General features: G+C 38.8%; 1 protein-coding gene across 2 annotated transcripts in view; it reads right to left on the bottom strand.

Annotated features, from left to right (window-relative positions):
- Grk3 (G protein-coupled receptor kinase 3) overlaps positions 1–12,301 on the bottom strand; it is a 146,467-nt gene that overhangs the window by 72,589 nt on the left and 61,577 nt on the right. For both annotated transcript variants that reach the window (XM_063226036.1, XM_063226037.1), the window contains exon 3: positions 3,854–3,927. In XM_063226036.1, the coding sequence (XP_063082106.1) occupies positions 3,854–3,927 (74 nt within the window). The remainder of the gene's footprint in view (positions 1–3,853; positions 3,928–12,301) is intronic.

Below are 12,301 nucleotides of genomic sequence, written 5' to 3'. Positions count from 1 at the left end.
GAAGCTGACAAGGTGAAACACCAGTGCTTAAAGTTCAGACGAATGCACGCCAACAAGGCACCAGCACACTCAAAGAAGTGTGTACTTAAGTTACCATGTAGATGGCCCATCTGTTCTACCCAGTTATCTGCTTAAGGAGATTTCTCAGCATTTGACAAGGTGACTTAGTACATGCTGAAGTTGGAGAGGTGAAGCTTTTAGGAACATAGGAAAGAAAAAATTTTTTTGACAGTTCAAGCTGTGATACTTCTTTAGATAAAATGCCTGATTAGGATTCAGATGCAAACAATAAGGTTAACTTTATACCAAGTAAAATCTTTTTGGGTTCATATTACCTTTCTACATGATGTCAAATGTATGGCATAATTTGACCATTTTTTCTGAAGATACATTAATACAGTTTCTAAAGTATGAAAAAACATGACATTTTCCTATCTGTATCTGTATCTCTAAAAATCTTGAAGGAAAGGAATTTCTTCTCAATTTTCAAATATGCACAAAGACTACAGGCATCACTATGCTACATTTTCTTTGGATCATTTAAATGATTTAGGGTAAAAACACATGATGTTAATAATAGTATATGTTGTTTATTAAAAATATTTTAAAGTATTTCCTAATTTCTATTTTAATTCCTCCTTTGACTTAAAATTATTTCAAGGTGTATTCATTTCCAGGCACATAAGGATTTCTTTGAGCTTAATTTTATTGTGGTCAGAAAAGATACTCTGAGCTATTTCAATCTTGAAATTTATAAATTTCTAAAGGAACCAACACATGATCTATTTTGAAAACTATTCTGCATGTAATTCAAAGAATGTGAATGCTCACGCCTGTAATCCCAGCATTTGGGAGGCTGAGGCAGGAGGATCATTCCAAGTTCAATACCACCCTGGGCTACAAAGTGAGCTCAAGGCCTGCCCGAACTGCACAGAGAGACCCTGTCTCAAAAAAAAAAAAAAAAAAAAAAAAAAGAACGTTGAATGAATGCTACTTTTGCTAGGTGCAGCTTCTACATATGTCAATTTTACTCATTGCTTTATTAAGAGCTTCCCAGTCTTTATTAATGATTTTGTTTCTTTTAAGTTCTTTAAGGGAGTATGTTAGTGTTTCTTACTAGAGTTGTGGTTTTGTTTTGTATCTGCTTATGTTTGCATTATATACTTTGAAGTTGTGTTATTTGTAACATACAGACCTAAGATTGGGAAAGCAGTTGGATCAACCCTTTTATCATCAAGGACATCTGTCTTTATTTCAAAGTAGCATAACCAGGTAGTTCACCTGATTAGTGCTGATAGAGTATGTACATTATAGCATAATCATCCATCCTTCCTTCTACAGAAGTATTTTTCCTACAAGTGGTATATAAAAGGGATTCATTTGTCAATCCAGTCTGAAAAACTCAAGTCTTTTACTTTGGTGTATTTAGTTCATTTACATGAAAGGTAACTATATTTAAGCTATCATACTACTCTGTTCTGTTTTCAATTTGAGCTATCAATTCTGTGGCCCTTTTTATTCCTCTATGACCTCTTTTTGATCAATCAAATGGCTTTTATCCTACTTTTCTCTTTTAACTTATTAGACATACTGAGTACAACCTAATGCAGATGATTACTTTCATTATTCCCACCAATAATCCTAGGATTTTAACATAGTTTATCTTGGTAAGTCGTCTTTTGCCTTTTGTGTGACTGTCACACACTATACACTCTAGAAACATGTCACTGTTTGAAATGTCATGGCTCAGTTACATTTCACATGCAGACTCACCCATGTCGCTCATCCTTCCCTTCTGCATATCCACAGGATCACTTCCTGTCTGCCTAAAGTATCTCCCTGTATCTCAGTTGCACTACTTGGCAATGCAGGTCTACTACTGACAAATTCTCTTGTTTTTTTGTTTGCTTTTTGTTGTTTTGTATGAACATTTCTTAATTCTCTTTCCCTTTTAAAGGAAAATCTGACTGAGAATAGCATTCTAGACTGCAAGAGTTTTCTTCCAGTACTTTAAAGGTGGCTGATTCATCACCTAGCCCAGTGCTGTGGCTTCCCTTCTGTGTCACAGTCACTCTAACTGCTGCTCCTTTAAAAGTAACGTGACTCCCTCGGCATCCTTTTCAGATTTTCTCGTTCTAAGTTTCTGTGGCTTCACACTGATGTGCACAGGCATGTGTCCTTTGTATTCATTCTGTCTAGTGATGAGTGGCAGGCATGGATTTTAAGCTTCTTTGAATTTTAAGTATCTGTTTTTCACCATTTTGTAAAATTTTTAGTATTGTCTCTTCAAATATCGCTTCTACCCTATTCTTTCTTTTCTGGAACTCTAATTCTACATGCATTAGGCCTTTAAACATATCTTTAATATTCTTATCTATTTCTTTCTCTATTCTTTCCTATCTTTGCTTTGGTCTGAGGCTATCTCCCGATTTCCCTTCCTATGTATTATCTTAGCTTGTGCTTCACCTAACCATTAAGTTCCAACTTCAAATACTGTACTATCTGTTCTATCTGTTCCCATTCAGCTCTTTATAATAATTTCAAATTATGCTGAGATCTGTTTTCCCACCTTTTACTGAATGTATTATTCATGGTTATTTTAAAGTATTTGATAACTACCTCTAGTGCCCAGAGCCACAGAAACAACATCTTCTGTCACTTTGCTTAGGAGTCAGACATTTTGCCTTATAGCAAGTCTAGTAATTTTCTGCTGTGTATTTGACATGGCAAAGTTTTTGCATATTGTTCATAATCCTCCATGGATCTCTGTCTCCTTAGCATTACATCCAGTTCTTTCATAGAGAAGTTCCTGTTTTAGCTCTTGGTCCCCCACCCCACTCAGCTTCAGACCTTGGCATGTGTCTTAGGAATGAAACTAAACACCTACCTGGGATCCCTCCAGTCCGGTTTGATTGGCTGATTGATTGACTGAGCCATACTGGGGACTGAACCTAGAGGCCTCCACATGGAGCTACGCTCCCTATTCATTTTTGTATTTTTTATTGTGAAAGTGTTGCACAACTCCAGTCTGGGCTCAAACTTGCTTCAGCTTCCCAGAGTCCTGGGACCACGTGCATGCATCGAAACACCCAGCTCCATATGATTTTTAGTTTAGTTCCAGAAACCTCTTCTGGTCTGTTTGTCTCCCAAAAGTAACTTCCGGCCCAGGGCCAGGCCTGAATTCTCTTGTGCCAGAATTTCCTTCTGCCCAATGCATCATGAGTTAACAGCTAGTCCAGCTAACACAAGTAGCTGTCAGCCGACTACTCCCTGAGGACTGTCCTCTCTTGCCTGTCCTGTTTTCGGCCTTCTGTCTCTAGTACGTTTGTAGCTGTTAAGCCCACTTATCTCTGTACAGCTGACTTTCTGCATTCCAAAGACTTCAGTCCTTCTCCAGCTGCAGATTTCACCATTTCTGTATTTGCAATCCCAACTCATTCCACCTGTCTATAATTGTTACTCTAGTATGACCAGAAATCTCTGCCAACTTCTCTCCCAGACCCAGGAGCAGCTCTGGGGTGTGATTCACATCTTCAGAATTAGCCTTTACTGGAGATAAAGTTGCTGGTAATCTTTAGTGCACTTATAAAGGATCTTCTATCTCTGGAAATTCAGCTCTTCCTCATTGCTCCCACTATATGCCAAAGCCTTTAGGAATATGATTTTAATAACATGCCTGGTCCTCTGTAGCTGCTGTCAGCATCTCAGATAAATTATGTATTATATTTTGCATTGCTAATGACTTTTAATTAGTTTCTAAATATGTGGAAGATGCTTTATAGTCTTAATATTTCCCAAAGCACAGTTACAATATGTTTTCTGAAATAAAATCTCAGGATAAGTTACTTCTTACCTCTTCATAAAACTTCACCTGAGGTACAGCTTCATTAATTTCATTCAAACAAAAATCTTTGAATAGCAAGAAACCTGAAGGAAAAGAATACAAGAATTCAGGATGGGAACTAAATTGAAATTTTATCCCATAGAGTATATCTTCAGAACCAATGAGTTTATGCCTCAATCTCTCCACCCCTGCCATATACATATGAAACAAAAACCAGGATTTCAAGAGGCCAATGAAACCTAATGGCTCCAGGTAAGAGAGTCTATACTCTGGCTCCCAGATTTGGGACCCTTCTCTGCTCAGAAGCCTGTGTTTTAAAAATGCGCCATCAGCAGCACTTGCTCAAGGTCACTACCACTTGGGGCCCCTCCCTGGTCACTGTAGTAATTACAGCCAAAGAATAATGACCAAAGCAGAAAAGAAGACTGGGAACGCAGAAGGGCTGGAGAGTAGTGCCACGAGCTGACAAACACAGGGCCTGAGGAAGCAGAGCTGAGCTTCCTAAGGAGAGAGAATATTCATGACCTTTCTAGATCCTTCTCTTGCCCCTCATTCCCTAATGTCCCACCAAATGCCTCAGCCAGGGCAGACTGCTGACTCTCATGTCCTTCTTTGCTCTTTTATGACAGCATGCCTTACCTGGAGACAATAACCTGCCTCTAGAACACCAACCCCTACTCTCAAGCCTAAAGACGCCTAACTCAGCCCTCACAATGAAATCCACCTTTCCCTTTCCACGTAAAGTTGATTTGGATGATACTGCACATTCCATGGTACACATGAGGTCAATGAATACTTACTGAATGAATATCTCGTTCCACAGTTCCTCAATATCCCTCGCTAAATATTCACCACTCTTTAATTATCTGGTTAAGTTTCCCACCCATTGCAAGACTAGTGTCCAGCAAAATGTCCCACATGTTGGGCCTAAATGAACAGAACAAATTAATTCCAGGATCCTGGTGGACAGAAGAAGACTGCAAAACTCTAAGAAGCCATAGCAACTAAGGGACTGTTAATAGAAACAGAAGCCACAGAAGGGAACTGAAGAAACAGTCACAAAAAGTCTAAAATGTAGGGAGAAGGTGTGTGAGAATTCTCTGGGCATAGTCTCAGAAAAGTGAAGCAACTGTGACAAGATTTTTATTAACATTAGCGTGGGGATTCTCAATTGGAACTTGTGTATTTCTGTGCCATGAATTCCCCCCCACAGTTATGGAACATGACCTTTGCGAATGGTCAGTGTGTGTTCATCAGACTGAAGGAAAGAGTTCAGATGCTTGGTGAGACTGGCAAGGCCAGGCTGCCCCTGGGGTAGGGGAAGCATGGAGCACACGGCCTTACTAGTCTCATAGAGACACTGCAGTGGCCTGACAGAGGAAGGGAGCAAGAAACAGGAGGAACAGAGGGCACAGTGCTTTGCTTGTGTGTTCATATATTCAGTACTGGGGATTGAACCCAGGGCCTTCTCACTGAGCTGTGTCCAGAGCCCCCACTCCCCTTTTTAAAAATCGTGAGTCAGGGTTTCATTAAGTCACAAAGTTTCCTAGGCTGGGTTCAAATTTGCGATCCTTCTGCCTCAGTCTCCCAGAGTATGAGATTACAGAGGTAGGCTGCCCACCCAGCTAATATTTTGGTTGTCTTTTCATTTTCTTTCATTCTAAGGAATTCCTCATTTCCTTTGTCATTTCTTCTTTGATGCATGAGTCATTCTGAAGTGAGTAGTCTAACTTCTGAATATTTGGGATATTCTTCAGATACTGATTTCCACTTAACTCTGTTACAGTAAGGAACATACTCAGTATGATGTCAAAACTTTTAAATTTACTGGTTTGATTTTAGAGCCACACTGTTCTTTTGAAGGGTGCAAGTTTCGCTGAACAGCAGGAAGTAATTAACCCTTACCCATCCTCTGTGCTCTTACTAGACATCTGACTACTCATTCCCTGTCACCCATCTGGCAAGTACTGGAATCTCCATCTGTGACGGGGGTTGTGTTCATCTTTCTTCCAATGTTGCTGGGTTTTGTTTCATGTACTTCTTTTTCTCTTTGGAAGTGAAAATTTGGATTTAGGTATTTTCATTATAGCAGAAATGTTCTTGAAACATCTAAATGGCAGAGCGAAAGAACCACACAATGGATCCTTTGCTTGCTTTTTATTTTTTTTTGTACTGGGGATGGAACTTGCAACAGGCAGGTGCTTACACAGCTGAGCTAAATCCTTGGCTGGCCCCTCTGCTTTTGACTGCACTTGGAATGACACTGGGATGCCTGTCACAGCCCACCATGTCCTCTGGGATCTAGTGATGAAGCTGTTTCCTCAGCCCACAGCTCTCTCCTGGGCTCATCACTTCCTACAGGCCACACTCTAGTTCCTCTAAGCCCAAGCACTTTGCCTTCTCTGAGTTTCTTACCTGCTATGCCCTTATCTCTAGCACACTCCTGCCCTGGACCTGCTGGGCTCGCCCAGCTCTGTTTAATCCTCCTTGTTTAAATGAGGCCTTTCTGAATCTTATGCTCTCTCATTTCTCTCTCATACACACACACACACACACACACACACACACACACACACACTCGCTCTCTGTTTATAACACTTACACCAACAAAACTCATCACTACCACACTTTTACGTCCTTGATGTCTACCTCCCCACCACAATGTTGGCTGCAAATGAAGGGCCACGGTGTTTTATGCAGCACCCAGAAAAACCACGAGGAGAGAACAAAGGATGGAAGGATGAAGGGAGCAAGGAAAAGGGAAGAGACAGGGGGGACCAGGGAAGGAGTGGGTAGGATAAATGAATAAATGATCATTCACCTGCGAATGTTTTCATCTACTTCTTTAACACAATTTCCACCACTAAGGTATACAGTAAGCCAACAAATTATTTCAATATACTACAGGAAAAAAGAACTGTATTTTTCATCACGTCAGTACATAAACTGAAGCTTTACTTTCCAACAGTCATTTAAATGAAGCTGTTTAAATGGAGCAAAAGGAAAGATACTTTGCACTTTGAATAAATCCTAGATCACTGTGTTCTAGGCTGAAAGAAATTTACCTTCATCAACTTTAAATTACACAAAGAGAAAATCAGAGCAAAAACTAAAGGGTAAAAATAAGGGAACACTGTAATACTCTGGTTCATTAACACTTCTGTTTGTAAACAACTCAGTTTGCAAACAAAACTGCTCAGTTTAATTTTGCTTCCCTTCACAAACTCTCCATCAGGTGACAAACACTATCATGGCCATCTTCTCTACACAAACACAATCACAGCCGTGTTCCCCAAAATCATGGAACAAGTCATGAAACAAGGTGCCACTATACTTCACCTGAAAAGCTCACTTCATCATTAACATTCTCCAGATTTTAAAAAATAAAAATAGTGACTCAGTACTGCTGACTAAATAACTGTGGAAATGCTGTGTCTTGTTTCTATATCTGGACTCCTGAAAATTTCCTGGTTGTATATGACACTTGGGAATAGCAAACTATCTCAATTTGCTACTATAGCATTTTACAAAATTTAGTACAAAGAATTATACTGTTTTTTAAAAATATTATATGCTAAGAGCTTTTGCCAGCTTTAAATGCATGTAGCTTCTATGAGAAATTCTAAATCTTGACCTCCTTTAAAAAAATCAGAAAGTTGGGCCAGTGATACTGCTCAACCTGCCTTGCAAGCATGAGGTCTTGAGTTCAATTCCTAGTACAAAAAAAAAAAAATTAGAAAGTAGGAAAGAGAAATATATTTTGCAACAAAAAATACCTATTCTCAGTTTTTCCCAGGAGATTAAAACACTGAAAAGATGAATTGTGTACTAAAATTTCCTACCAATACTGGCTGATTCTACAAAACATCTACTGAGTGTCTACAAAGAGCTACTGGGCTGTGCACCACAGATGAAATGGGCAAGACAGAGGGTGCTTTTCACCCCAGAGAAATAAAGAGTAGTGTAAGAGATGCACAGCAAATATTGCTTGTGGTAAAGGCATCAAGGAATTAAATATGATGCTGAGAGGATGGTCTTAGGCAGAAGACGTGTATTTCAGATAGAAGAACCAGTGAGACCCTTCTGAGTCGTGAGATGAGAAAGTTAAAATTTATATGGCTAAGAAAGGCTATGACAGCAATACGTGCTCATTCATATTTACAGCAGCACAATCCACAATAGCTAAGCTGTGGAAACAGAGTACCTGCCTGTCAACAACACAGACAAAGAAAAATGTGAGTATTATTCAGCCATAAAGAAAAACAAGATCCTGTCATTTTCAGGAAAATGGAAAGTGACCACCACATTAAGCGAAATAAGCCAGACTTGGAAAGTTAAATACTCCATGTTTTTGCTTACAGGAAATCTGCAGTATAAATAAATAAAGGAATGAATGAATGATGACAGGAAACTACAAAGTAGGCTTTAAGAGGTGTGGAAGGGGATGGAAAGGGTAGGGAAGAGGAAAACAAAGGGATTAAAAATTATCAATATGTTATGCACATGTACTGATTTCTAAAATGAACCTTGCTGTTCTGTATTACTAACATGTACTAATAAGAAAGGAAGGGGAGGGGGAGAAGCGGGAAAAAGGGGAGAAGCGAAAGGGGCAAGAATGTGTAATGTTACTCCTATTGAATATTGCACTGGAGGTCCTGGTGAGTGCAATTAGGTAAGAAATGAAATAATGCTTACTCAAATTGAAAAAGAAGAGTTAAAACTGATGCCATTCTCAGTCAGCCTGGTTAGCTACACAGTAAACCCTACCTCTGAAGTAGCTTCTAGAATATATACAAGTGTTAGCAAGGCACAGGATGTGATAAGACTCAGTGAAACTCCTGTATACTCACAGTACATAATATTAAGGTAGAATTTAAAAAGCCGGTCCGTTTGCAATAATGTCAAAGAAAAATCAATACTTGGAAATAAATAAGCAAGAGATAAGCAAGATCCACTCTACTAAACACTACGAAATATCACTGGTCTAAGTACATAGAAATACGAAATTCATACATAAGAAGACTCAGTACTGCTTGTGTTAATTGCTTCCAAATTAATCTGTGACTAATGCAATTGCAATCATAACTCCAGTAGCCTTTTTTAAAAACTGACAAATTGGACTCTAACACTTAGATGGAAACACAACAAATAAGCAAATAAATAACCCAAAATATCCTGAGAAAGAAGCTTCATAACTTATACTATGGAATTTCAAGATTCCATAGTGTAGGGATACTGTGGAATAGTACAGGAACCAATATATAGTGTGGTATTGGCATAAGACTAAACTAAGAACTATCACCAAATAAACTATAAGGCTAAAATTATTATGTTTCTAGCATATGAATATGTATGTATGTATGTATGTATATAACATATCTTCACAAAAATATTTTTGTGGATTTCTTGAGAGTATGGTAAATATGATAATACCACAGTATAAAACTTCTGCTTTTCTTTTTTCTTTTTTTGGTACCGAGGATCGAACTCATGACCTTGTGCTTGCCAAGCAGGTGCTTACGCCACTGAGCTAAATCCCCAACAAATTTTTGCTTTTCAAAGACACTGTGAAGAGAACAGACTTGCCTACACTGGGATACATTACAAAACCTAAATCTGAAAAAGTACCTTGTCTGTATACATTCAGGCAAGTAAGCAAGCTAACAAACAAAACCTCTTATAAATCACTTTTAGAAAGAGAAAAAAAAAATCTAAAAGCAGAATGGAGAAAAACGCAGAACTCTTAAATTTGGACACTTTGCAAGGAATGAGCTCTGAAGGTCCTACCCAGTAAGCATAGGAAAGAGCTCAGCATATGGTCATCAGGTCAGTGTCGACTACCCCATGCAGAATGGGGTAGATCTCCAAGGTCACAAATACTGACCATCAGTGTTGGCTCAGGAGGACCTACAAGGCTGCGGGTTCCTCCTGCCTTTGAATCAGCCAGCAAAGAAGCCACTGACTCTCCTAGCTGAGCAGCTGGTACTGACCACAGGTGAAATCAGACTTCAGCTTCATAGCAGAGGTGAAGAAAATTGCCTCTGGGATCCCTTCAGACATTGGTATGATCTTGTCCTGTGCTTCAAGCCAGTAGAAAACTACAATCCAATTCAGGCAGGACTGCTAATGGCTCAGATCCTTCAGGGATGAAGGTGCCATCACTCTAATGGTACAGAGCCACAATCCTTAGAGGTGCTTTCAGATAGCAAAGGGAACACGGAATGGGTTGTGAAGGAAGGGCAGCTATGAACATGCGATATGACCAGGTGACCAGCTACAAAAAAACACTGTGACTGTCACAAGTATTTCCTCCTTATTTTATATATGGATATTAAACAAACACCTTTGTTTTCTTCCCTCTTGCACCTTCCTAGCATGTAACATAAACATGTTACATTAACCTGACTTCATAGCACAGCATTAAGTACTGCTAACTTTACATCATAGTTTTTAGGTTGCAGGATCATCACGGAGAAAAGGAAACATCAGCCAAGGACCTTCTCTCTCCATATGGGAAAAGGGCTAATGTACTTTTGACTGTATGAAGAACAGTTGTATTGTATTAGGCAGAAGAATGACCTTGATATATTGTCTTTATTTAGAGATTAATTATAATGGAGAGAGATATGGATGAATGCCAATTTGACATGGGCTAGACTTGTAATGGTTAATTTGATTTATCAACTTGGAGAATGTTTGGGGAGGAGATTAATTTATCTATAAACTTTAAGTATGCAGACTGCCCTCCATAAGGTGGGTGGGTTGCATCTAATCAGTTAAATGCCACAGCAGAACTGAAAAACCAACTCTCTTAGATGGGGGAATTCCCTAGCAGTCTGCCTTTAGATTTCACCTACCCCATCAGTTCTCTTGGATTATAGGCCTGCCGGCCTGCAGAGGAAGACCTTAGACAGACCAGTCTCCATTATCACAGGAGATTTAATACTCATATTAAAATCTCTTTATGAATGCATATACACACACTACTGGTTCTATGTCTTGGAGCAATCCTCTACAGACTTTGAACACTCATAGAATGTAGTTTTTTCAAAAACAGTTGAAGGTTTCTTATAAAACTAAACATGCAGCTCTTCTATTAGGTACTTATCTGAAAATGTGAAATAAGTCTATCAATAGTATTTTCTTTTTTTTTTATTTATTTAAGAGGAAAAAGAGAAAAACACAAAACAAACCAAAGCGGCGTAAGGGTACACGCAATACAGAACTACAAAACAAAACAAAACAAAACAAAACAAAAAAACGTAACAGTAAGAAATTACCTGCTAGTAGATTACACACTATCTTCTTGAAAATAGTTCCTCAAATCACAGTATCAAAGAACACAAGGTGGACATTCAAACAGGGATCAATAGTATTTTCACAAAATGGTATGTTATTCGGGGCTGGAGATTTAGCTCAGCGGCATAAGCGCCTGCCTTGCAAGCAGGCAGTCGTGAGTTCGATCCCCGGTACCGATAAAAACGAAAAAGACCAAAAAAAAAAAAAGGGATGTTATTCAGCATTGCAACAAAATAAATCAGAGATATAGCCTGCCATGTAAGTATGTTAGTAGGTTCTTCAAGAAACAAAATCAACAGGATATATAAGGTATGTATAATTGAAAAGGATGGTGTATATTTAAGATTTTAAAAAATATAGTGAAAGACACATTGCCATTTATTCTCTTAAAGTACTTGCCCTTGCTCTACCTGTTTATCCCATTAACATCACTTTGTCAAGCAGCTGTAAAAGTCCTCACTCATGAATGTCTTTATTTACATTGTGATGGCTGCCTTAAAGACTTTGATTGATTCAAAACTTTCCCTTTCGTGATCATTTTGACTTTGGGGGAGAGCCAGAAGTTATACGGTGCCAGATTCAGTGAATAAGATGGATGAGGACACACTGCAATGGTTTTACAAGCCTGCCTTTTCACTTGCTAGCACCTGGCCAAAGTCTTCACTGTATTTTTACCACACCTTTTTTTTTTTTTTTGCAACAGGGTCTCTATGCAGATCGGGCTGGCCTTCTGCTCATTATGTAGCCCAGGCTGGTCTCGAACTTGTGAGGATCCTCCTGTCTCAGTCTCCCGAGGGCTGGGATTACAGGCATGAGCCACCATGCCTGGAATGTATGTAGGATTTTTTAACTATTCTTTTTTTTTTTTCTTTTGGTACCAGAGATTGAACATCCCTAGCCCTTTTATCACACTTTACAAAGGCAGCTTCCAGAATTCTATCACAAAGTGGCAAGAATGAAGGAATAAATGTGTCTGAAGCAAGGGGAAGTATTTTGAGGGGGACTACTGGCAGTGTGTCTTTACTGCAATATTTAAAAAATTTAAACGCTGAATGTTTTAGTCACATCTTGTAATTTTAATTTATTACATTTAAGCTCCTTTTCCTCCCTCTCAGATTTGAGTTTATAGTGAACTTTACAAGCATTGCTCTGGTTAAA

This window comes from Cavia porcellus, unplaced genomic scaffold (genome assembly GCF_034190915.1).
Source record: "Cavia porcellus strain 051 isolate PalLab524CR breed Dunkin Hartley unplaced genomic scaffold, mCavPor4.1 scaffold_16, whole genome shotgun sequence".
NCBI lineage: Eukaryota > Metazoa > Chordata > Mammalia > Rodentia > Caviidae > Cavia > Cavia porcellus.
Note: the sequence above shows the minus strand (reverse complement) of the source record. Positions and strands in the feature narration are given on the sequence as shown.